At 42.8% G+C, this 27,801-nt stretch overlaps 1 protein-coding gene across 1 annotated transcript in view; it reads left to right on the forward strand.

Annotated features, from left to right (window-relative positions):
- NRXN3 (neurexin 3) overlaps positions 1–27,801 on the forward strand; it is a 1,484,332-nt gene that overhangs the window by 104,810 nt on the left and 1,351,721 nt on the right. Inside the window, 1 exon segment of the mRNA XM_045201758.2 lies at positions 12,343–12,372. Within this exon segment, the coding sequence (XP_045057693.2) occupies positions 12,343–12,372 (30 nt within the window).

The following is a 27,801-nucleotide window of genomic DNA, read 5'->3' on the forward strand; positions in this document are numbered from 1 at the left end:
CAAAGGCAGACCTGTTTGTCTCTGCATTGTCTATAGCGGCTTTGCAAAAGCTGAGTGGAGTGGCTGCGACAGACCCCTATGGCCTGCAGCGCCCCAAAGATTTAGCATCCACCCCTTTATGGAAAGAGTTTGTAGAGCACAGGCTCGGAGCTGGATGCCTGGGTTGACATCCTGGCTCTATCCCAGCACAGTGGTATGACCTGTTCAAGTTACCTTTCCTTTGTGTCCCTACTTTCCTCAACTGTAAGATGGGGACAGCAGGTACCTATCTCAAGGGGCTGTGCAGATTAAGTGAGCTCATGCATGTCGAGTCTTTAGAACAAGCGCCTGGCACATAGTAAGCAGTGAATGAATTCGCTATTTTCATAAGTTATCTTGTTCAATCCTTTCCATGCATGTTTCCATTATGCAGATGAAGACACTTAGGTTCAGAGAGACTTAAGAACAAAACCACACATTCTTTGGCCTGGGACGCGGTCTCCCTAATTTAGAGCCATCTCTCACTGCTGTGCATCAAGCCCCCTAAACACACCTGCTGTCCTCTCCTTGAACACATTCTCTCCCATCCACCCTGATTTTTATGTTTACGGTGAAGAGGTCCCTCAAACTTAGATCCTGGCCACCAGTGCTCTCAAGCAAGGCCCAGGAATCCCAGTAACTGAGAAAGGGGATGACATTTGTAGAGGACCTCGTGTGCCAGGCAGCTAGCACTTCACAGTGGAAGAACCTGCGGCTCCAAGACGTTATATTCTTTGCCCCAGTTACAAGCAGGCATGGTAGGTATTGGGATTTAAATGCTGATCTGGGGTCTCTGCTCTGTGGTTCTGCCTCCTTCTGGGTCTGCCACTTTCCCTGGGAGCTGTGTGGCCTTCGGTAAGTCATGTAACCTCTCTGGGCCTCAGGCTGCTTTTCTCTAATGTGCTGAGTTTGAATTATGTAGCCTCTCAGGCTTCTGAGGTCTATGATTAGGCCATCTGACTGGGATTCCCTGAGGACTGGCAATCAGGAAAATGCCTTCTTCATTACTAAAGACTTACAGCTCTCAACTTCAGTAGTATCTGAAATAAATTGTCTTTTTTTTCTCCTATTCTTTTGGGCAATAGTCCCACTTGCCTTCCTCCCTTACTTATTAGGAAGAACACCTGATGTTAATTCAGCTTGTATTTTGAGCCCGGCACTGAAATGCTAAGTTTTTGCATGTATCATTTACTTCTGTTGCATCCCCAGGGGGTAGACTCTGTCATTAGACTGTTGCACCCAGGAACGATCTGAGGCTCTGAGACAATATACTCACCAGCCCAGCAAAAAGTGAGGGAGCAGGGTGCCAACCCTGCTGTGTCTGGCCCTGGAGACATCTCCTAGGGAGTTCCACCAGGATGTCTACCTATGAAGGTGCACTCCTATTCACTACTATATGAACGGTGCCTAGAAAAGAGTCAGTATGCCACAGGTGCAGGATAAATACTTGCTCAATGAATAGATAGTTCTCAGGACCCAGCTCTTAGTTTTACCTCAAATCTCTGAAAGCAAGGCTGCCTTTTACTGGGGGTTCACCCGGAGATAGAAAGTAATTAAAACAATCTTTACTCAGTGCTCATCTTAGGCTTGGCTCAGTGGGGGCTGCAGGCTGTAGGGAAATCCACCACTGCTGTGCGTCATTGGATTGGAAAGGGGCCCTGGGCTGGGCTCGTAGTGCTCAGCTTCCAGCCAATTTCCCGGCTGGGGCCCAGGAAGACCCCCTTGGCTCCCATAGCAGTTCTTGATGAGTAAGTGAGAATAACGAGCTGCTGCCCAGCCTGCCTCCAGCTTTGGCTAACTGCAGGAAGCAGAGAGCTGGGCCTTGGTGTCTTTTTCTAGGGTCTTTTAACATCTCTTCTTTTTTACTGCCTCGGCAAGGCAGACTCACTGGGGTGCTGGTTATGGTACCCCCATTTTGTTTCTCGGCTTCAGTGGGCAAGGCCAGAGTCAGAGCTGGAGAAAAGTCATTAGAGTTATCCTGTTGTCTCAGTGTCAAATGTGTGGGGACTGTATTTGTTGCTCCAGCGATGAGGGGGCGTAGGTGGCATTTAGGAGGAAGGGGCAATGAATGCTACATGCGCTATGATGTGTAGGATGGTCTCACTCAAAGATCGGTATTGCTCAGAATGCCGCTGGTGAGACCAAAGAGAAACTGTTCTAGACCAATTTCTCCCCTGTAGAGGAGGGGAAACTGAGGCCATAGACTTCCATATAACTCAGCTAAGTCACACAGCTGATTTATGGCAGCCAGGGAGCCCCTCCCAGTCTGTAGACCTGCCCAGGGAGGTCTGGAAAGGGGCTAGGCCTCAGGAGGAGTGAAGGGATGGAATGCAGCTGGGAGCCGAGGACAGTGGGCCCCCTGGTGGGGTAACTTAGCTGACTGTGACCATGGTGGGAGGCACGTGAGGATTCCCTGCTAGTGCTGCCTGTTTACTGGAGAAATGGTGTTGGCAGGAGTTGGGGGGTGGGGCGGAAAGAGGGCCTAGATACCCCAGGCTCCTAAACAATGACAGCAATGACTGCAGGCCCGAAAGCCCTTTCCTGTGCCATGACTGTGCTCAGCGCTTTCCATACGTGATTGCTGGTGATTGTTGTAGTGATTCTGAGATGGTATCTTACAAATGGGAGGCAGATGTTTTATAGGAAAGAGGCACGGGAAAGTTAACTTGCTCGGAATCCTACAGTTAGTAAGAGACAGAGATGGGATTGGAATCCAGGGCTTACGTTGCAGAGAGCCTTATTTTTGCAGACTCTGGTAAGCATCCAGATCACCTGGAGGGCTTGGGATCCAGCGGATTCTGATATGACTGGAGTTTGAGAACCACTGTTTTAAAGGAGAGTGAGCTGGAAGGTGGAAAGACTGGAAAGTTTCAGCATTAACCACTATTTTATACCCTACCTTCATTGAGGGAGGGTGGGGTGAATGATCTCTTTGTCTGAGCTCCCATGGCACCTGAGGGCGTGGGGCCGGTAGAGCCATCACCCTAATACACTATAATCACCTGTGTATTGTCCCCCACATGTCCCTCATTGGCCACTGTGGGCTGTTGAAGGACAGGGAGTATCTTACTCTTTGAAAACTTATCCATATCTACACCCCTACTGCCTGCTACATTATATGTGCTTATTAAACTTTGTTGTTAGAATCACCATTTCAGGAATAGAAGGGACCCAAAAGTTGTCAAGGATCTCTGTGCACCTGATTTTTGAGTCTCTCCCGTATGAGTTTATTCAGACTTGGCTTGAACCCCTGCAGTGATGGGGAACACATTGCTCCTTTAGCCATTCTGTTCCATTATAACAGCACTGAATGTTTGCAAGCCCTTACTCTGAGTCACAATAGCTCTCACCACCTGTATTGCTTCTAGCCCTTGGAGACTCTCGCAGAATAGATCTAATTACACTTCCAGTGTTTGAAGACAGTGCTTTTGTCTTTAAGGATTTTCTTTACTGGAGGCTAAAGCATCTCCAGTTTCTTTGGGTATTCTATACAAGGGTTTTGAGGGCTTTTTTTTTTTTCCATCTAGGTCATTGTTCTCTGAAAAATGGCTTTTTGTTGTTGGCTTTTACATCCTTTCCTAACAAGGATAGCCACATCCCTTATGGTAGCATGGATATGTCACAACCAGTTCATGACAAAGGGGTCCCATTACTCCCTTTTGCTAGACTCCTTACATCTCTTAATGGTGACATCAAGCACCTTAGCAGTTTTTTAATGACTAGTATTAAGTCGAACGCAGAGGGACCGAACATCTGTAACGTTTTGTGTGCACTGCTGCTCAGCCCTTCTCTCCCCTTCCCGTACTGTGTAATGGTTCGCTTGACTTAGACTTGGCACCATTCTTTGATTTGGTTCAATTGTGCCCTGAATTTTTAAAAATCCAGCACACCATGATCTATTAGGATATAATTCTTTCATCTAGCACATCGGGTGTCCCTTCCTGCTTAATGTCATTTGTGAATGAAGAGCTATTTTAGAGAAGTTCATGACAATTGGAGAACAAAGAGTTCTTGTTCTTTGGGAAGATTTTGCTAAAAGTCATAATTGCGGATCCTTTAATCCTTAGAGTGAATAGCATGATTGCCTTCATCTCTCTTCCTCCCGTGTGATTCCCACATGAGAAAACCCTACTCCTTCCCCCCTAAAGAGGTAGAATAGATGGGGAAGGTGCTGCCAACATTCTTTCCTTTACCCTGTGGTTATGCCATTCAGAAGCTGTTGGTGATTCATGAGTGACATTTGAAGAAATACTTTCTGTTTAGTTCAGCTACCAGGCTGTTAGAGCTAAGTTGGACATCCTACAGAGAGCTTCACAGGGAGGATGGAACATGGTAGCATTGTGGAAGGGCACTCCCAGAGGCTGGGACCGGGGCGGCACCTGCCTTGGAAAATTAGCAACAGGCACTTTTCTGAAAACCATCATCATCAGTCCAACTATTTAATTCATCCCCAGTGCTGTGCAAGGCTTGCAGAGCTGCCAAAATCATATATGTAAACTGGTGGTCTTCCTGAGTGTGAGCTCACGAGGCTATTAGGTGAGTCACTGAAGCTTTCTTTAGTATCTACCTTTTTATAGGTGGTATTAGTTTGAACTACTTAAAATTGTCATTTTGTAGGTCAAAACCAGTCAAATATCAGGAGTTTCACATGATTCAACCCAATAGCTGTTTGGCCTCTTTGGAGACCATCTTAGTTCATAGAAGCATAGAATCTTCCAGTTGGGTTGGATTTTTGGTAGTTATCTTCAAAAACCTCTCTCTTGATTTCTTCTGTGGAATGTCTGTTCTTGTGGAATATGCTTGCTCCCTTGTCTTGCAGGTGCAACTTTTAAAATGTTTGATGGCAGCTCTCATGCTTTTAGCTAGCTCTTTCTTAGTTGGTCTGAATGTAGCACTTCCTTCAGCCATTCTTCATGTGACATGCTCTGGAGCCCTTGCCGTTGCGATTATTCCTTGGATGCACCCCACCTGGTCATGCCCCTCCCAATATATAGCACCATTTTCTGAACCAAAACCCTAGGTTGGATATAGTCAGTGCTGAGAAGGGATGGGGCTATTGACTTCTTTTTATTTGGGAGGGTTTGGAGGGGTTTTGCTTAAGTGCCAGAGTTTACATTTGTCCCTTAAGATTGAATTTAACTTTTGCCTGTTGACACCCTTTTGGACCCTGATTCTGATAGCTAACAAAATAGCTATTCTTCTAAGATTTAGTTTGTCACAACATCCAGACTGTATGCCATGAGTGTTCTCAGCCAAGTCATTCACCAAAATGTTGAGCAAGCTCAGGCTCTGCTGCCGGTTACTGGTGAACCCCTGATGGAACAAGGAAGCCAAAGTCCACATTGAAGGTCGAGGAACTGCTGGTCAGGGAAGGGCTGGTCTGAGGCTTAATTGTGGAAGCAGGTGAAGGTTTTCTCCAGACCCCGCCTCTTCCCTTTATGCACTCTTCTCTCCAGTCTCACCCCATCCCCTGCACCCTCCCTCCTGCCCACAGTGGTCGACTTCCTATACCTGTGACTGCATGTCTCTGTCCTTCCTTTACTCACATGTCCCTGTGCTACCCCGTCACTGAAGAAAGATCTCTATCTTGGCTTCCTCATGGTCTTATGCACAGTACAGTGTCGGTGGCTGAGGAGCCTGAGTGTGTCTCGTGTTCAGATTTGAGTTTAATGAGGAAAGTGGCTTAATACCCTCAGGAAATGACCTAGGAAAGGAAAGGCTTCATGTTTTAGTAGAATCTGGGGATGGAAATTCAGAGGGGGAAGATGGTGGCATTCCCCTAGTGCTCCTTCTTTCATGCTTGGTCAGCTCAGGGATGAAGTTGAATTAACGTCCATGAACTATTTTCTGCTCCTGAGTTCTCTAAAGTACATGTCTTTCCTTCTCTACCAGCACAGAATTAGACAGAATAGCTAGTGTCATGGTTACCATCACAGCCTGGAGAGCCCATCTGTTGGCTTAGAATCCTCACTTCACCCCTTGCTACGTAGTGTGACTTTGGTTCTTGACCTTGCTTTCTTTATCCATAAAATCAAAATTATAGCATTGCCTATCCCATAGAGTTATATTTAATAAGATGACACATAGCCATGCCTTGCCTATAGTAAACAGTCAACAAATAATAGCTACTGTTACAATTCTGTCTTTTTGCCGAGTTAACTGAATTTCCTCTCTTTTAAGTGCTTAAAAGGCTAGGATGGGTATTTCCTCTTCCCCTTTCTCTCTTTACCAAATTCCTGGTCACCTTACAGAAGTGGTCACTTATGGCTACTCTCTTCCTCAGGCCTTACCCTCTACCACCTTCACTAGCTCCTTAGTTCCTCTGGGAACCTCAGGTGAATACTTTCATTACCTTCTGATTTTATGTAATTACTCTTTTCAAAAGTCCTTGTGGCTTCATAAGAATTCAATGTTGGCACTTGCTGCAATTACTGACATTTAATTTCCCTGCCTCAGTATGGAAAAAGAGATGATATATGTAGCTTTTACATTGCGATAAAAGTTACCCTGAGAGTGAAGGAAAGGAAAGCCTTGGCAGAGATAACTTGCTTTTTTTTTTCCACTGTGAATCGTTTTTTTCCCCCTGAGTAACTTCCTTCCTCCCATACTTTCCCCAATTTCCCAGCCAGAGTGAAGGAAGGAAAGATGGATTGAAAACCATCTGAATGGTGGGTGGGATATTACAGGTTTGAGAGGGAGGCAGTATTAGCTTAAATGATGGAGGCCTTCAACTTCAGGCCCGGTCCCTGAACATTGCATCTTCCTCTTGCCTGTTTGACTAAATGGTTCCTGTTTTCTGTGTTAGCCATTCTCATAACAGGCTTCATGATGGCCACGGCTGCTCACAAATGACTTTGCTTTCTTAGCCATTTTCATTCTCCCAAGCTGCAAAAGCAACTATCTCCATGGGGATTTGCCCAAAGGATGTAATGCAGTTTAGAGAGCCATACGTATATTTTGCATGTAATCTACATATGATTTGCAGTCTGTTCTAAGGCAATTTCAACTTTGAATGTCTTACCCACTGGCGATCTTTTTCTCTTCCTGTTCTTGTATGTACCCTGAGAACCTGTGCACCACACACATAGACAGGCACAAGAAGAAGGGTGGAAGATAGCTGTGGAAAGAGTGAGGGGAAGGGTAAAAAAGAGCAGACATCTTGGGATCCAGAAGGGTCCCTGGATCCAGCCAGGGTAGCACTATGTCAGGGTGGAGTGTGACATCTAGACTGGTGACACTTCTGTTGCTTTCTAATTTTTTATAATTATTTTTTTAAAGGCATTGTATTTCCATAAGCATTCTGTGTTGGCATTTAAAAAATATATTTTATTGTTGTTCAATTACAGTTGTCTGCATTTACCCCCCACCCCAGCCAAACCCACCTACCTCTCTTGCTTCCACCCCTATCCCCTTGGTTTTTTCCATGTGTCCTTTGTAGTTGTTCCTGAAAACCCTTCCCCCCTGAGTTAGCAATTTTTAATATCCTGCCTATCAAAGAGTCATCCAAGCCCACCTCCTATTTCCTGCCGACCATTGTGTAATTTTTTATGGATCTGGCTTCTGAGTGTTAGTTGAGGATCTACGCAAACCCAGAGAGCACAGTGAGATTGTTTTGGAAAGTTGTCCCCTTTGCTTCCCTGAGCCCCCATTCCAGCCTGTGTCTTGTCATTCAGCAGTCCTTGAACATCAGGCCCAAAATAAATGGCAGACTTCAAACCCAGCCAGGGTGCTGGTCCCAGGGCTGGCTGTGTGGCCCAGGGGTCTGCTGCTGCTGTGCATCTTTGCCCTCTTTCTGAGGTTTATGAGAAGGCCTCTCTTCCTTTTCCCTTCCTCATTAACCACACACATAACACACACCAGCCTAGATTCCTTGTTCTTCCTTATCAATCATGGCCTTCTCCATCAAGACTTTTTGAACATTGTTTTCTGTATCTACACTAAAAAGACACATAGTTTCTTTTTTAATGTAAAATTTCGTTTTAATGTTGAATATGCTTTAATTAAAAACACCTCCAGCACATCTTCATATTCCTCAGCCCTGCCAGACTAAGACCCAGTGCTCCAGCCCCTTATTCTTTGAGGATTCATTTACTTACATGGGCACAGACATCTCTTCCTGTCCTGACTTTCTCACAAACCTCAGTCCTACGCTGTTAAATGCACCCTAGACATTTTTGATTGAGGGATTCCTGTTTCTTGAACTCATCATGTCTCAAACACAGAAGTCATTATTGCCCTCACCCCAAATCCATCTCCCACTCTACCTTCCCATTTCCAGCAATGCTTCACTTAGTCTCCCATTTGCTCCTCCCCTAAAGTATCTCCTCTGTCACCCAAAGCTTGTTAAGTCATCTTTTTCCCTTTTCTGCCCTGCTGCCATGGTACTAATTTAGGCCCTTGTCTATGAGTGATCTTTCTTCCTCCATCTTTTTTCTCTCGAATTCTTCCTGCCCACACCATTGTCCAAACAATCTTCCCCAGCATCATTTTCCCTGGGTCATTCTCCTGCTCACGAACCCTCAGTGTCTCCCTTCAGCTGCAAGATCAAGTCCATTTTCCTTAGCCTTAAAACTCAAGATGTCTATACAATGGCTCCATCTATTCTCTCATCCTTAAGTTCACCTTTTACTTCTTTCTTTTTTAAAGTTTTTATTTATTTGTTTTTAGATAGAGGGGAAGGGAGAAAGAGATGGACAGAAATATCAAAGTGTGGTTGCCTCTACCATGCCCCCTACTGGGGACCTGGCCTGCAACCCAGGCATGTACCCTGACTGGGAATCAGACAGGCAACCCTTTGGTTCACAGGCTGGCGCTCAATCCACTGAGCCACACCAGCAAGGGCTTACTTCTTTCTTATATGAACTATTTATATGTGTTCATACTTACCATATGCCTGACAGTATCCTAGGTGCTTCTGGAAAGTTGGACAGGAAAGTCCTTACAAGTACACTTTGTGGTCTTGGGAATATTTTCCATCTATCCAAAGCCTAAACCTTCATTCAAAGCTATTAAATTCAAACCTATTACAATTTCGCTTTCCTCCAGAGACCTTTTCTTATGTACAGGCAGAGCTTTACATATATTCATTGATTTAATCCTCAAAACAACCTATGAATTTGGCATTATTATTATCCAAATTTTAGGTAGAATAATCAAGGCATAGAGATGTTTAACAACTTTCCTAGTGTCAAAAGCTAGAAAGTAATAAAGGTGGGGTTTAAATCTGGCACTGAAATCCTGGTTTTTAACCCTTGCACTTCACTCTCATGTAGCAGGATATATATCTGGTGCATGTTTGTATAAATGTAAACACACACACTCACCCGTCGAGACTCTAAAGGCCTAGAGGTCAGTGACCATGCATTACCTTGTATCCCTACTACCTGGCCCAGTCTTGGCATTTAGTAGCTACTTGAATCTTTTGGTTGATTGTTGTGTTTGCATTCACTTTTGTGGGCCTAAGATTTTTAGCAGTAAGTAGGAGTGTTTGGGGGTACAAGGGACCTAGCAATAGAATTTCAGAAAAGATCTGGAGTCTCTAGAATTCTTGGTTTCCAGTTCTTAACTCTGCAGGCCGTGAGGATACATTTGTACAAGAGAAGATACGGATGCAAAAGCTCTTGTAAGTGGAATAAAATTCCCTTCTCAAAAAGCAAAATAAAAACCTCAAGCCATATTATGGTTACTCAGTTTCTCTGCTCCCTCATGATGTTTTTTTTCTTATGAATTACCGTTCATGTCTTTTTTTGCTTTATTGCCTACAACACCAACGTTTTAACATCAGAATCTCAGATCTGCATTCTTGGCCTAATCTTTCTATTTACGATTTTATACGTTGAATAATATGAGCGTTTTATTTGAGTTACACTGCTGCAACTACATATGTAGCTTAATAAAACCTGCTAAGCACATATTTGAATTTTAAAGACACAGGTGGTAGGTTATTTGCATTTTAAAAGTATTCTTCCTTTTACAAAAAAGATCCACTACAGGGTTCCATTAAATATCCATACATCTTACTGAATTTATCATACAATTTACTTTACCAAAAGTTGATTTACATGCCACTCTCAAGTTCTCATAAACATGGAAATCACATGGGAAACTTGTTTCAAATTCAGATCTTTTCCCCAAGTCATCCCCAAGATTCCAATTCATTAGTTAGGATCGTCATTGTCAATAAGCACCATGATGTGCTTGATACAGGTGGTTGGTAAAATATACTTTGGGAAATACTGCTTTAAAGGAACACATCTGTAACACACCAAAGGGTCTTCTCCACGGCTTCGAGTACCCTCTGACTACCAAGTATCCTGCTTACTCTTCATTGGGTAAATTTTTGAAATATCTATTTGGGTCAGATAAAGACTAATCCACGCCGCTTCTACTCACTCCTTCTCCCAGCGGCCAAACATCTTTAATCCCAGGAATAAAATGTTCGTACTTTAATTTTGTAATTAAAAAAATTAAAATTCCCCCAGCTTTATTGAGATATGAGTGACATATAATACTGTATAAGTTTAAGGTATACGAGGTGTTGATTTTATGCATTTATATATTGCACAATGATTACCACCACAGCATTAGCTACAACCTCCATCCCATCCTATAATTATGATTCCTTTTTGTGGTGAGAACATTTAAGATCTGCTCTCTTAGCAAGTTTCAAGCATGTAATACAGTATTATTCTCCTTACATCTTTAACCCTCTATTTTACTTGTGGGTATCTCATTGGATCTTCCTTATTCTCATTTCTTAATATTTTAAACCCTCTTGTGAATAGTCACCTACTGAATTCATACACCTATTCTGTTCCAGTTTACTTTTACACATGCTGCACCCTCCTGCCCCAGACTCTGCCCCTTAGTGCTCTTCATCTGGATGCTGAAGGCTATGGGTGGTCCAGGAATATCAGACATTTTTGAAACAGTGACTTCTGCTGACATTTCTCTTAGGCAAATCTAGGGCTCATTGTTCTCTCCCTCTACTATCCCCTCCAAAAAAAAAGGAAGACCAAAAGTTAATTTTTTAAACAAAATTGTGAGAATGACTTGCTTTGGCATGAATCCATTCTTCCATGAGTATTAATCCTAGGCTTTGAGAAATGGCCAGAAATACACATTTAAAATATGATTATAGTTTAATAAAATTTGTTTAAAAAAACAGGCTCCATGACATTTATGGCACATGTATCTGTCTATATATTTAATATATCATCGATCCTTTAAAAGTCAGTTGCTTGACCCATATTTTGCCTCTGATTACTTTTCTAAATCTCTAGTAATCTCCAAAAACATTTAGAGATTTCCATACTTTAGAGATTTTTCCCTTTTATTAATCCCTTATATCCCTAAATTTCACTCTGGGTAGAGGTTCTCTAGGGTGATCTGGATTTTGTCAAATATCCCCTGTAATAATAAAAGCAATGGAAGGGCAAATAACTGGTGCACTTGGTTACCAGGCGGAAATCTTTTCTTTTAATAGAGTTATCAGGGCTCATACTTCCCTTGAAGTAATGAGCTCTTAATAACCTTGTTTGATTTCCATAAGAACATAGCCAGAGGTTGTGCTATAGCCAGAGGTTGTGCTCATTGTTTATTGACATTGTGGTTTTTTTCTTTAACCCATTCAGTGCTGGGCTCAGCCTCCCTGATCAAGGGTGGGGGACTTTCTAGGAAAAGAGGGTGGTTGAAAAGCAGAGAACAGGTGTCGTAGTCACTGAGTTAGGAAGAGGGTGACAGAGGAAACAGTTTCACGTTGTCCGTGTAACTCAGGCACGCAGGGACCCATTTGGTGTGTTCAGTGCCATTCACTCTGTGTGGGAGAGTACTGTATCTTGAAAAAAAAAAATAAAAGCTGGATGGTTATCTGTGGATGGTGAGATCACAACTAATTTTTTTCTTTTCTGAATTTTCCAAAGTTTCTACAGTGACCATGTATTACTATTAAAAGCAGTTTTTTTAAAAAAGAAAGAAACCTACTTTGCCTGGCACCTTGATTCTCTTTCCCAAGGCTCCTCACTGGTAATAGATTTGTCTCAAGTCTTACCTACGGCAGAGAACAAGGGTGGAAGTTCTCGCAATGAGGCCCAGAGCAGTTCAGCAAACAAAACCCTGTCCGAGACTTACTTGAGAGCTGGCCTTTCTGTGCCCAGCAGGGAGGCAGGTGGCAGTACTTCTGCATGGTCCTGAGTACATGCGTGCCCTGCCACCCCTCCTTCTATTCAAGAATGAAGAGAAGATGGCATTGCATTCAGAATTCTAACTTTGTCTTCTTTCTTTTCCCCTTGTCCTTCCCCTCTCCTCCCCCTTTCCTTCCTCAAGGCCTCTCCCACCTCATGATGAGTGAACAAGGTAGGTGTGTTTTGCTTGTGGTGCTCCAGCTGCCGAAATTGCTTGCCTTCGTGTCTATGGCTGGTGGCTCGGACCCTCATCATTGCTGGCAGGCCATTTGCTGCCTGTTCTGTCATGGGCCAGGCTGGTGGCAGAGCCACTCCGTGGTGGGGGCGCCATTCCTGATGCATCGTGGTTTCCCACCCCCATCACCTCCTTGGCTTTTCCATTCCGTGCCGTTTGTCATCAGGGCGCTGACCCTGCAGGGCTGTCTCCGAGAGGGAAGCATGAAACAAGGCATGACGGTGTCGATAATGGGGGTGAATGAAGCTCATTGCAGAGCAGCAGAGCGGCTAACTTCATCCTGCTCCTCCCCACACCCCATGCTGGGGTTGAGGGAGAGTGGCTGGGCTTCTCCCTGAATGTCACTCTGAGTAAGGTTTGCTTTTCGCCTCCCCCTCCATCCCCACTGCCCTTTGTAATGACTTTCAGTCCCTCCTGGTGAATGGAAGCCCTTGGGGGCTGACTGTTTTCAGTTTTGTACAAAAGCAAAAACCACCAAGAGAACATGCTAATGTCCTCATGGCAGGATTCTAACTCATTATACACCCTGAAGAAAACTGCATATAAAGATCTGTAAATTCAGCATCTGCAACCTAAAATATTCAAATATGCAGGGAATGAACTGTGCAGGAAATTCAGCTCAGCTAAGCACTGGGTGGGCTGTGAATGAAGCTTTTTTCTTCTAAATAAAAATTTTCCACATTATCAGCCTAAATCAGGATTTGAGAATGAAGCCTACTTAAAATTGTCTTTTCCTTCACCGTTCAATTGCTACTATTGTGTTCCTTCTGAGCCTCAGGATGATTGCAAGATTGGGCTACCTGCCTCGCCCGGACACGAAAGGACGTACTTTAAATTCTCTTGCCTGTTTTTTTATTTTTTCTCAAAATACACACAGGACTCAGTGCCTCTTTTGGAGGACCAAAGGAAAGGGGAAGGAAGGGTAGTTCCTTGTTTTTCTCTTTTGAGGGAGGTGAGGCAGCATTGAAAGGCTCCTCCTATGCCCTTACATTGGACCTGTCAGTTAGTGTTGCCACAAAGGGAAGTATGATCAGATCAAGGAAACACCGGGGGCTGAGAGAAATTTGTTTATGGCATCCAGGTAGCTGTGGAGGTGGACAGTGGAGGGCATCCTAATTTGATAAGGCAGGGTAAGAAGGAAGCACACTTTTCCAATAGAAGTGTATCCTCTAGACCTGAGCCAAGATCCACGATGTGGACCCCAGACATTTCAATGGAGACACTACCTGGTATACAGCAGATGTGAAAGGACAGAGCTGGAGGGAGGACGTCAGCACATTTTTCAGGGTGAGATGGAGCTCTGGAAGAGGCTGGGATGAGGCCTCCCTGTGCTTCTTGCAGGTGAAGTGTCTGCCTACGGCAGATAACTATGAAGGGGATATAGTAGGGGACAACGCACTGGTGTTGACCTAGTGGCAGGTAGTGTGAGCAGTTCAAGCCCGACTCTGCAAAGTGGGTGTACCCGAGCTCTATGAAATGTTGGAATTTGCTGGCCCAACTTTGATAGTAAGTTACACTAGGAAAAGCAGGCCCTCAGAGTCCTGATGAGAAGACCCTCTTCTATATTCTTTTACCTGAGATCCTAGCTGCCCTTTAGGGGTCCTCCCAGCTTGTATAGTGGCTTGGAGGTCTGAGGGCATCATATAGCTGATGTCCTAGAATGGGGTCCAGGCAGATGCAATAGCCTGGTGGGGACTTCTTTAATCTTAATTAGACTTATTTCAGACCTACTAATGCAGCACAGGTCTTTTGGAGGGCTAAATCCTAATGATGGTATGCAAAGCATGTGGAGAACCTCCAGTGTATACCGTGCCCCATTGTCCACTTACTACTAAACTCCTCTTGTGCACCCAGATTGGCGTGTACATGAGTAGAGAAAGTAGAGAACACAGGCACACCTGCATACACATACTCTGGGGGTTAAGTCAGGTATTTTCTGAGTCTTTAGGCAATAAAATAGTGACAGGCATGAATAGTGTGAATTACTCTTTAGAGAGGCTTTCAGGAAAGGATGCAGAATTCTTCTAGGTGGTCAATGCCATTGAGATTTTAAATTGCAACTTGGCAGTTTAATCTGTTTCTAAGAAGGTCCTTTAACTGCATTCCTCCTCTCATTTCCCAGCCCCTTGTCTGTTTTCACCTGTGTGATGATTACCTGAAAAACCAAACTCTACTTCCCCCCAACAACTCCTTTCCTTCTCCTTGTTCCTTCAACACGAAAGGAAGAGATTTCTGTCTGGTTCCCACTGAACCTCCAGAATTTGTTTTTGATGCGTATAAGTATGTGTGGAAATACTGATGTATGTTGTGTGTGTACCCCCTACTCATGTATGTTTCAGCCTTGGTCCTCATGACTCATATTAACGTTGGGAAAATACAGGAGAACTTGGCTTCCCTGAGGCATTCCCTAACCAATTTTGGATTGGTTAAGTGCGTGCAATTTCACATACATGTGGCTGTGGGGTGCTTGTGCATGCAGACTTGGACATGTGTCTAAGGATGGAACAGGAGAAGTCAATGGGAGGAAGCTTAAACACCACACAGGTGGAAGCAGGTCACACTGTTCATGGCTTGTTTAAGCTTCACGTCGTGAATTTGTTTTGTGCTGCCTTCTCAAGATACTGTAGTGCTGTTGCCGTTACTGTAGTGGGTTTTAGTTATGTGTTACATTTCTTTGTGCGTCTACAGTGTCCTGATGTTTTACTTTCCCTACTCTCTCTTTCTCTCTTTTTCTCGCCGCCTCCATGGTGGACATCCTGTTTCTTCTACTTAACTGGACCTTCCACTTCATTTCTGTAGGTAGAAGTAAAGGTAGTGATCATTTTATTTTTATTATTATAACAATCAATCTGCCTTCTGAAATATTCATGAATCCAAGGGGAATTGTTGATTCTGATGAATACAGTCCAGATGATAACTTAGTGCTTTTAAGAACAACTAAAAAAAATAAATAACAAGCCAATGCCATCGTTCCCCTTCAGTGCACTTCACGTCGGATGCTTGGGGATGGCTCCGAGTTGGCCCACCTCCTGCTAGATCGAGGAGGAGCTGTGTCCGTTATGGTGTGCTCTTTCTGGAAGGGATGGGGACTCTGACAGTGGCTATCCAGTGTGGGGAAGGCACATTTTACCTAGTGCAGGGTATCTTTCAAGTCCCTCCCAATAAATGTGTGGAGGGAACAGGGAGATGTGAAATGGCATACCATTGATTCTATTACTGGGGGATAACATCAGTGAGGGAAGGGTGATCAGTAAGGAAGGGAAGAGGATTGGTGAATTGCTTGACCTTTTATTTAGTATGAAATTTGGGGGATATTTAATTTGTGCCTATATTTTGGGGAGTGGAAATTTTCTGATGGAGGGGGTGATGATCTAAGAATGGTGGGACTGGAGGTGCATTACATTGTAAGGAGAAAGTGGAGAAAGAGATAATACCGGGTTTGAACTCACAAAGTCCGCCTTTGCCAGGGAGTCGGGGAAAAGGAGAAGCACTGAGGGGCGGGCTGCTCCAACGGTCTGACGTGCCTTCCAGTGCTTCATATCTTTGGGTAGCACAGCTCACTCATCCATTCCTAATCAAAGCTGTCGGAGACCTGAGCCCAGAGCACCTGGCTCGCCAGCTCAAATTGGATTAGCAGTTCAGGAACAAAGGGAGAAGTTAATTGATGAATTATAAATATGTATCTGCACTGGATTGACAAGTTATTGAAAATGCTGATTTGATGACTAGTCTGTGAACTGGCCATCTCTCATTTGAGTTTCATGCTTTTGTGGCTTTTTAAAATGTTATGTGTGGTTACCTTGGAAGCAGCTCAGTCCTTTCTCTTTAGGGGTTAGTTGATTACCTGTCCCTTTTATGCTAATCACAGGTGGGTTCATTCTCAGAAATCTGCCGTGGGGACCCTTACCCTATTATGAGCTTGGTACCTTTTGAAAGGAGCTGGGAAAGGGGATGAGGAAGAGCATTAATGATCGAAAGTGTGTGTCTGGCTAGAACGCCCACTTCTCTTCTTACTCTACTCAACCAGAGGCTGCCAGGGATCTCTTCCTAGGCAAAGCCACCAATTTTGGTCCAGGACTCAACCTTCCTGAAGTATGTGGCACTGTGTCACCTGTCCCTCCTCCCAGTGGCTTCCATAAGAGAACATTAGAGTCAGTCTCCCTTTCTTTCTCCCCTACTCACCCCATCTCTCTCTTTGTATTGCTCTAATCACCTAAATCATCCCCTAAGATAGGTGTGCTTAGTGTCCAGAGGTTTTGTACTTCGGTATCTTATTTTCCTTTACCGCCCACCGCTAACATTGATTATTTCCCACGTGCCACAGGCCTTAGATGCTTATCACACCGGGTCCTCACACCTGTTGTATGCGATAGGTGATGGCATTAGCCTTGCTTCATGGATAAGAAAAGAGTTTGGTAACAGAAATCAGATGATGACTAAGTGGAAATGAAACCCAGAATCTGAGCCCCTAATCACCGCACTATGCAGCCTCCCTTGAATCCAAGGAGGGTGTCACTGGCAACAACTCATCTCAAGTTCCAGCCTGTACTTTGCATTCTCGGTAACATAGGTCCATATAAATGTCCCACCAGTATTGTCACCTCAGTATGTCTCAAGTAAACCTTCTCACCTTCTGGCCACAGACTAGCTTCCCTATTTTTTAATGGTGCCCTCATCCTCTTTATCACTTGAACCGAAACCCAGGAATTGCTTTCTGTCCTTTGCCTTCCTGAATCTTCCTGTTCCCCTGTGACCAGTTGACAGAGCTGTTGAGATTCTCACGTGAATGTCTCTTGCATCTCTATCGACACACTAGTTCAGGTGCCAGCTAGCCCTTCGTAGATTACTGGCCTTGCTAATTAGTCTCCTGCATCTATTCTCTCCCAGTTGGTCCAGTAACTGAGAACGGCTTAAGCTCTGCCATCCTCCAAATGGAGAACGGGATTAGCTATCCGGCTTTCAAAGCTATCCCTGATATGGCCTTGTTTACCTTTAACCTTCTCTTCTGCTAATCTGAGAAGCAAAATTGCTGCGGAGAGGATGTCCAACAATCTTACCGGGCCTTTTCTTATCTCCTAGATTTATGTATTCTGCTTCTCTCTTATAACAGCTCCCCTTCACCTTTTTTCTACCCAATGAAATCATATGTAGTTTCATTTCTTAGTTGATGCTATCTTGAATGCTCAGTTCAGGAAGGTGCTCTCCCTCCATGGAGCTTCTATTCGAGTTATTTGGGAATTGGGCCACTCCCGTCTACTAGATGGCGAGGAGACAAACATATTTATTTGTTGATGTCCAGATGTAGCCAGCATAGTAGGTTACATGTGGAAGGGACTCAAAATTTCTAATCCTTTTTATCCTGCTGTCAGTCATCTTTGCCTCAAAGTGAAAATAAAGCAAAATTAAAATGAAATCAGATTGTGTAGCTCATCTGTTCAAAAGCTTTTGATGGATTCTCATTGTGTGATTGTCAACGTGCCTTCTAACTTTATTTTCTACAGTGCCACAGCCCACTCAGCACTGTCACCTCTGCCTGCACCCCATCTCCTAAAGTCAACAGCTCTCTCTGCCTGAACCCACAATATGGTTTCCTGCCTTCTATCTTTTGTTCAAACTCTACCCTCTTTCCTGAGTGTCCTTGGACCACCCTTCTCTCCCCTTTCATCATTTAAGACCCAGTCCTCCTAGGTTCACCAGACTTGTGCTTCTGTTATAAAGTACCTATGTCAATCTGTCTTGAAACAGATTTACTGACGTGTTTCAGTCACCCCCACCCCCTGAAAGGACAGAGGCTGCGTCCTGGCCATCTCTGTGCTTAGCTCAGTACTTCATCCACAGTTGTACTCCAATTTCTGCCTCTTATCACTACCCTTGTCACCCCACCTAACCGAGCAAAGGAGCCCCCAGGGGTCACAGAGGGAGGCCAGATATTCTCTCTCCAGTCCCCTCCTCCCCCAGCCCTTCTCTTGGCCTGTGTGTACAAGTGGCAGAAGGAAATTGATTACACCAGAATAAAAGTGGGAAAGGTCTTTGGATTTATTCTTAGGAGCTTGTCAGAGAAAAGATTGCCTCAAATTCTGTCATTCTTTAAAACTGAGTGATGAAGCAGTAAACTTGTAGTGGAAAGAATTGTGAAGTTAGCTGGATGTTTAGGCTAAAATGATAACCACCACATTGAAGAGACCATTGGGTTACACTGAACCAAAAGCAAATGTGACTTTACTCAAAAAGTGGCTGGTCAAAGGAATTATTCAGCAACAAGCCACAGTTGGCTTTTTGACCTGATTTTGATACCCTGTGTTTTAAGTGTTTAGAGTGTGTTTTGGCCTCCATCCCCCTTTCCTTGTTAATATGGGGATTGCCCATTTTGGGTTAGGTTGCCAAATACTTTCCCTTGAAACTGAACTTGGTGTAAGTACATGTTGCAGGTTCAAATGCCTACAGGGGTCTGATTGCTTTTATAAAGAGCAGATCCCATCCTAAGGAAAATCCTAGTGTAAGATAAACAATGGGGAGTGGTGGGAACTGTGGCAAAGCAGAGAACACAAATCCTGGCAAGGGCAATAGCCTCCACTCTGTTCCAGCCGATTGCTTCCATGCAAGAATGCATGCCCAGTGCCACCAGATCCTCAAGATAGGCCAGCCATGGATTTTATAAAAATGTCGGCTCGCAGCGTCTTTCTGTCTCCCTATCCGAGTATAAATACCACCCCCTCCCCCCAACATGGTTTGGCCCACGAACCACAAGTTTTTGACCTTCGGCTTATAGAAAAAGGAGAAGTAAGATATTCCTCCAAGATTTCTTGCTGAATGTCAATAGTGGGGATAGTAACTGGTAGCATGCTTGTTTAATTTTCTCTTTGTCCATAGCAATGGTCAGGGCCCCAGGAACATGTCCTACCTTCTTCGGCATTGGTGCCAGGGAGCCTGATCCATGTGTTGGGTGAAGCTGGTTTTGTGAAGTAGGGGAGGGTGTGAGAATGTTGGGAATGGCCAACAAGAGGGTAACTAACACTTTCAACAACTTGCCAAGAACTGGTACAGTTTTTAAATAGGAAGGGTGGCTGGGAGCATTTAATTCATTTTTTTCCTTTTGCTCTACAGAACTCTTACTGGACTAGTTAATATTGAACCTGAGATCTACTTTAATCCTCCAGAATTTAGAAACTCCTTCAGATTTATTTATAAGTCGTTTTCCCATGTACATTTGACCATTGGCTGTCCAATACTGACCTAGTCAACATGGACCATACTGGGAAGAGATAATCAAGCTACATGAACTTGAACATGATTTCATGTAGATTTTATTTTGCTGGTAATGACATTTTAAAAAGCTGATTTGAGGCGTTGAGCCCCCTCTTGTCCCTGCTAGGACTCGAGAGCCCTGCAAATAAGTTACTGCTCTGAAAGCCAACTGTTTATGCAAATTAGTAAATGCAATGCCAGCTCCTAATTATGAAAATAAACTCATCTGTGCTCTATAAATATCTAATTATAATAAAATAGTGACAATATTACATAGCCATCGCTTGCCTCATCTGTTTCTCATCCACCACTGATTTGTCCTCTTGACAATGAATAAAATCACTTGGTTTTTTAAAGAAGCCTGTTTTCCACGTTTTCTTTTTCTTCTAATGTTTTGAAAGTCTGCAGGGGGAAAATAGATTTATTTTAAACATAAGTATAATTGCCTGATTTTAGCAACTCTGTGTTTTTAACAGTGATGTCTCTAAAATGGTGCTTTAAAAATATGAAATTGTTCTTTTTCCTTTTCCTTATTTAGAAATTTTTATGGGACACCAAAGACATTTTTTTTTTAGAACAGTTGTTTCTTGGAACATTTTATAAAAATGTATGAATGTGAACAGTATATTTATTAGTAAAACATACTGTGGATCAATGGGATGTTTCAATTAAATTTTAATTGACAATACATAAAGAAAAATATTTTCCAGATTCTTAAGCACCATATTTATTTCCAACTCACTTATCATCTAGATGTATTGATTATGCACAGATTTTTATGTGTATATATATCAATATCATAAAACACTTTCTTCTTGAAGGTGAATAGTGATCTATTTATACAGACTCCTAGAGGATATATAATTTGAACTGTAGATTGCTATGTACACCTATACACTTTGATAGCACTTATAGGTAAAGGAGGTTTTCAATTAAATTATATTATCTTTATGATGCATCTCATTTCTAAGGAATTCAAAACAGTAGTGTAATGGAAAAGTATTTATTAAGAGAACAGCAGAGTGCATTTCCTTATGTGCTTGGGCTTATATACCTCATGGTCCATTTCTCAGGCATGCAGGGCAGTTTGTGTGTGTCTGGGTATAGGTACAATTTGTCCAAACACATATTAAAAGGTTTATACTGGTTGAGTATGTTTTCACACGTGGCTTCCTTCTGTAGTGTACTGAATATAACACATTCCAGGGTGATATACATTTTAATTTAGCAGATTGTCAGCTTTAACACACAAGAGCAATGTTTATTCGGCTTTCAACCAATATTAACAGAGAGCCGCATACTAGGTGTTCAGGACAGAGGGTTGACCAAGCAGTTATGGGACTGGCCTTCCAACACCTTGTTGACAGTCCACAGGAGTCTGAAGGTGGCTTTCAAAGGCACTAGCCACCTCTCCTTCTGAAGTCTTAGATAAATTCTGTTTTCAACTTACTGGTATGCATGCGGTTTTAAAATTAATTTTATTAAATTACTTTAAAGGGAAGCTATCAGGTAATAGTTCAGTTAATGAAATCTCTAGTATTTAAATTCTCAGAATCAGAAAAGGGAGTAGGCTTTGTGTGTGAACACACGGGGAATTTTTCATTTATTTGTTCATTTAGTCATTTGTTTATTGAGGAAGAACACACACCGGGTAAAGTATATAAAACCCATGCTCTTAAGCATGTAGCTTAAATATTTTTAGCCTATAAACATGCGTGTATCCAGGCTGAGGTATCCATCGCCCCCCCCCAGGTTCTGTCATGCCCCTTTCTGCCATTTATTTTTAATAAATACATTTATTCTCCCCACTCCCTCCAAAACTGCGTGTATCCTTGTAGTAACCAGGGGGCAGGCTCTAGATTACTTTAATTTTCATTAGGTGGGATTAACTTCAAGAGAGAAAGAAACATTGTGGCTTTCATTGTATGTAAATAGAGGCAAACACATTGCCCTTTGGTGAGGTTCAGCTTGGCCCCGTTTTTGAGGCTCAGGTTTCCCTTTGCACAAAGAGAATATTTAATTGATATCATTGGGTGTTTCCCTCTTTTTTTCCTAAGGCATTTATTTGGTGGCAAGTGGAACAGCAGAGGGAGAAAAGACCATATGCTTTGTAAAAAACCAGACTAATAACACTTTTTGATAGACATTGGACTTTAAAAATGCTGCATCTTTCATTAAAATTTACATGTAAAGTAAGGGCAGGCGTGGCGACATGAAAGCTAATGCAACTTCCACATCTTGACATAATAACAATCACAAGAAACTGGAGATCCCAGATGGCAGCTTGGCCTTTGCCATCCTTTTAATAAGCTACTAACAGCTAATTATTTCACTCTTTTGGGCAAGTTAATTTACTGTTGACTCTTAAAGAGATACTGCTCTTTTTTCCCCCCTGCCACAAAAACACAGAGCCTTTTCACCTGGAGCTCTGACAAGTGCTTCTGTGCATGTTGGAAGCTTTCCAGATGATCGTGCAATGACAGCAAGTATTGGGGTGGAAAATGTTGCTTAATAAACACTGTTTTTTTTCTTTTTAAGATTCTTTGAACATAGAAAAACGTAAAAAATTTGGCTAAGGATCACATGTGTGTGTGCACATGTGCGTGTAAGAGCAATTGATCGATACAGGGAGGCAATTTGAAATTTGGAGGCTATTTAGGAGTGAAAGAACAGCTGCCTTTGAAATGGTTGCTAATTCTGACAATTAATGCTGTTTTGTGAGTGTGTGGTTTTCTGGGATAGCGGTTAGGAGGGATGATGGTGTGTAATTGCTCATTTCCTAGGCTTTATGGTAATGTAGCAGAATAAAGACCAGAGTGCTGAAAGAGAACCAGGTCCCCCCATGTTCCGGGGCCCTTTTAAGTGACAGTCTGCAAAATGTGCTTTTTTCCCCCTGTACTTTGACTTCCTTAAGGTGGTTTTTATATGTTAGCACAGACACAGATTATTAGAGGAGGGATGCGCAAGTGGGCTTGACTGCATCAGGAGTGAGTGTTTGGAAAAGAACCTTGTTTGCAGTGAGCTGTCTGACAATCAAAATATTTACTTAAAGATAAGCTAATGACTGTGCCTTGCAAATGCCTGCACATCCATTACTGAAATGAGAGTCAGTACTTTGGCTTGATAGAATACTACCCCAAAATAAATCGCAAACTTCAAGTACTGGTGTGTGTGTGTATCACACTTCTCCCAAAACAAAATAAAATGTGTATCAAACCACAAAGGCAGGAAAAGCTCTCGACCCATTTTCTTGAAACAAACCTAGTATGCTACTACGATCAGTTAGTTGCTCCTTGATGTTGCTGTTAAGAGTTGTTAAACGGCTTAAAATATGCAATACAAAACCACATTCTCTAATTATTGGTGATATTGCTGAGCATGAACTTGATAATATGAGTTTTGTAGGCCAGTATCATACCTTGTGTGTTACGCAGTGGATGGCAAGACCAGAACTTAAATACTAACCATTTGCTTATTGTTCAAGCCTAGAGGAACTGGAGGGGTTTTACATGTTATATTTCTTTAAAACTAATGTATCATCTGGTTTTGAAATAGCCCCGAGGAAAAATATAATTGAGTGTGGATTTGGAGAAATTTTCCCTTCCTTCAGAATTTGATATTACAATATATAGCATACTCATCTAGATTACCTTCTTATGAAAGAATTTTGAGACATACTAATAATGTTTCAAGAAAAAAACTACTGAGAAAACTAAGTTCTCAAAACATAGGTTTACAACAAAATTAAACAGGTTTTTCTTGACCATAGGACTTCTCAGAGCCTTTGTTATGACAACGTGAATTATGAATCTCTAAAAAAGAAATTGTAGTTTTAAAGTTACCCAAGTTTATTTGACGTGAAATCTTTTTTTTTTCTTTGGAATTTACATCTGAGATGAGAACAGCTAGAATTAAATCTAGTGTTCAGTTGAAAAAATTTGGACAAGATAATTCGAAAGTCTTTTCCAAGTTTAATATAAGTTGTAATGTCTGTAGAATTTGAAAGAGGCTTTTGGATTGGCTTCACTCAAGAATCCTTTTAACTACATCTTCTGTTTTGATTGGGAATAGTTTTTTTAGATGGGTTAGTTTCAATAGGGAAATTACCGCTTCCTGGTAAAATGCCTAACACAGATGTTAGAAGAACTGCAGTTTTAAAGGCACTAGTCTTGTTAAAACACTTCAGTTTGTATTACCTAATCCTTAAATGGATATCCGCATAGCGTGTGTCAACAATGCTTCTGAAAATGGCCTCAACTCTGGGAAGAGCTGATCTCAGCTGATCTCAGCATAAGATGAGAAAAGTACTCGGAACTTTGTCTTATTTGCTTTGAAATTTGGAGCAGGTGAACAGCCACTGTGGTTGTTTCTCCACTGTACATCTAAAGGGCGTTCATTCTGTCGCTCTGGGAGTTTGGCTACCAATAGCTTTTTTTTCCAGACGGTGAACATGGAGGTGAGATAAATTCTTCCTGGTAAGAATTACTTGTGCTTTGTTTAGAAATCATTGGCTCAGCTAAGCACTTGTGGGCTCTCTCTTTGAAAGGCTGAGGACTTTTGTCCTATTTATGTGCTGTTCGTTCAGCTTAAAGTGGTGGCTGTCTGTAGTGGACCATTTGCCCGGGGCTATGAATCTAGTCTGTGGCAATGTCGTGTGCTGAGCCAGCCACACTCCCCTTTATTTTCCCTAGTGACCAATATTGGTCATTTCCAGATGCCTCAGCCAGAATTGTGACGGGTGAGGTTCCCAGCTCTAAACTAAAGGATCCACGTGGCAACTGAGCCTGGAAAACGAGACACCCAGGGGTGAAATGTCCTCCTGCGGGGTCAGCATGGTGGAATAATGAGTGCTGAGATAAATGTTAGACGACAGAGTTTAGGGTGCGTGGTCGATGCAAGCACTGGTGTTAATGCTTGACACTATGGGCTAAGTAACCTTCTTAGGCCTCATTATCCTAATAAGTAAAATGGGAACAGTAATACTATCATTGAACAAAAATAGAAGTTTGGCTGCCTGCGCCATCAAAACCAAATTCATGAGGCAGATGATGGTGCAAAAGGAAAGAAGATTTATTTAGGTGCTGTGCAATCTGGGAGAACCATGGACTCCCATCTCAAAGCTCATCTTCTCTTCCTGCCATGGAAAAATTCCAACTGTGTCCTCAGCAAGACCAAGACAAGAACCAGTGTCCAGAGTTCCTGCTCCATTTTAAAGTGCCGTCCTTTGAAACCCACAGGTGGCTGCTAAGCTATCTTAGTCCCCATCTAGGTAGCTTATCTCGGTCCCGGCTGCTGTCCATTTCAGAGTTCCTCCTGGAACCTGTGTGTAGAGCCCACATGGCCATGGGCCATGAGACAGCCATGGGCCATGAGACAGCCAGGGCTGCATGGTTATGTGTTCCTGGGTGAGAGACCGCACTAACATACAGGTGAGAGTGTTACCAGGTGGACAAGAGAGGGCAAGAGAGAGGCTCCCTCCCGAAGCCCAGAGAGAGAACAGGCAAACACACTGTGCAAGTCCAGGTCACCAGCAACAAGAGCTTCTTTGTACCCCTGGGATTATTTTAGCTTGGGTGTGGGACTGACCAGGAGCTTTCTCAAAGTGACCAACCAACTTCCCAAACGCATTTCAGGTAGTCCGCCTCCCAACCAATCCCTTCCTTACCCAGGCTAGACTGACAGGCCTCTTTGGTCCAGCACCTCCCACTGCCATTTTGACTTCTATGGTACATGTGCCTGCCTTCCCCTGGTTGCACCTCAAATCTGATGCCAGAGGTGAGGGGCTTTTTTCCTATCCAATTATCTTGCTAGCATTTGGCGTGCTCAGTGTAAGAACCTCTCCTGCCATCATCTTGGCTGACGGGGGAGACGCCCCAGTGCTCCGACTGTTTACTGGTAACAATACTACCCCCTTTGCAGGGCTGCTGAGAGGAACCATCGAGACAATGTGTAGAAATGGCTTGTGTTAGTGCTTGGATAGAGTATAAAACATAAGTTATCATCAACAGTAACAATAAACATTAACTATCATCATCATAGATACATCTCGTATCTATGTACACATCATCAGAGATCTGGGAACTTTGAAACATTAAACAAATTAATCAATCTTTTTGCCCTTCTATGTCTTTGCCTGTAAAATGTCTACGTGGCAGGTTTGTTCTGGGTAATAATGATATCATGGTGGTGAATATGCTGAGCAAATTAAAATGGCACTGTACAACACTAAGGAATTAGTAGTCCGTGAGAAGACAAGCGCCGTAAAACCAGGGGAGATACCTGTGTTACTCACCACGGTCTCTCCAGTGCCTGCAACAGTGCCTGCCTCAGAGTGGAAATGACTCAGTAAATTCTTGTTGAATGGGCTCTAGGAATCACTGAGCTAATAACTCAGCAGAGTTCAGGAACACTGACAGCCCTGGCCTCCCCCAAATCCCATTAGACTCTCAGTAGAAAGTGTTTGGGCACCTCCCTTACAGGAGGGAACAACTGGCCCCTTTCTTAGAAAGCCTCCCACAATAACAAAAAGTAATCCTGATAAAACCTGTTTGTTCTTTAGGTCTTTGATGAATGTATTTGCTCTCCTTGTATGGGATTCCCTACATTATTTGATGAAACAGTTTGAACCATGAAGACAACAAAAATATTGAACTAAGAGTTACTTTTTAAAAAATGCGCATTTACTTCTCCAGACCTTAGAAGCATATAATTTCAGAGCTCAAAGGGAACTTAGAATTCCTTTAGTTCATCCCATTGTAATTTTGTGGACGATAAAACATGCTGAGTGGGCGAACGTGCTGTGTTTGTAGCTACGCCGACAATTCGTAGTGATGTCGGGGTTGGACCCAGACCCTCTGACTCCCAATGCTATTTTCTTTCCTCTCCCACCAGTTTGCCTCTAGGGTGAACCAGGTTGTCTTAGTCCTCTTCCCTGCGGAGAGTAGCATTTGCTGTAGATCATCCACAGCTGCTGAGATCATTATCAACGATGCCTCGTAAGAACGATGCTGGCAATACTAGAGTTCACGCATTCTAAACAAGGGTGTCTCTTAATTAACTTGGCTGTCCTGAGCAACGGATCCAGCCCCAGCTTTTGAAGTTGTGAGTCAGTAATCTCTGACTTTCAGGATTTTATAATGCTTTCTATCACGTCTGGACTTCCCGTCGACTGCGTGGTCTTGCATGACAGAAGATGGTGACACCCGTTGACTTAAAAAAGCTTTCACACCCATTTTTTTCTCTTTAATGTCCCATGTTGACAGTTTATAACAGAGTAGCTGCCTGTGGAGAAAGTCACTTGGGACTGATTGTCAAACTGTTGCTTAATAGTTTTTGTACTTCCTTTAAAAATAGTTTAGTCATTTTGTTTATAATATTTATAACTAAAAAGGAAAATTCATTTTCTCCTCAAGTAAGAATATGTTTATCTTTAAGGCAATGTTGTTGTTGTTTCTTTGTTTACTTTTAAAAGTAAACTTACCCCTTCAGGGTTCACCATGGGCCTGATGGTTTAAGTTTAGTGCCCTTTCATTAGGCGCCTTTGGGGGATGGTGATGAGTCATAAAATCAGTTCTTAAGTTGTTGCAAAATAGCCTTCCTTCAGACTGTTTTGATCACAAGGGCTCTCAAGTGTCAAAGTTATTTGGAGAACTGGATAGATAACGGCATGAGCACTGAGCTTTCTTTCCAGGGTAGAAGAAAATGTGTTTTCTACTATGTGCTCAGCTTTTGATAGTGATTTGTTAAAAGGAAAAAAAAAAAAAGAAAGGCAGTGATATTAAATATTTACAAGAGTGATTTAGTTGTATTATCTTGTGCTCTGCATCTCTGTGTAATAGTGAAATCAGCTGCTGTTGAAATAAATGCCATTAAACCAGTGGTAATGTGAAGGTCACTGTGTAGGCAAGGTTAAAGTCATTTGTGGAAAGTAATGATTTTTGTCAACTTTCCAGATCCCTTCCCGTTTTTGTCGGCTTCCCTCCAAAAATAATAGGAAAAAAAAATACATTTGAGGATTCACAGGCTCACTCACTCTTGCATCCTTGATGCCCTTTCTGGACAACTGGGTAGCTGGAAGCCTTTTATGCATCTTTGTTTCATCCATTTAGTGGGTAGAGACAG

This window comes from Desmodus rotundus, chromosome 7 (assembly GCF_022682495.2).
Source record: "Desmodus rotundus isolate HL8 chromosome 7, HLdesRot8A.1, whole genome shotgun sequence".
NCBI lineage: Eukaryota > Metazoa > Chordata > Mammalia > Chiroptera > Phyllostomidae > Desmodus > Desmodus rotundus.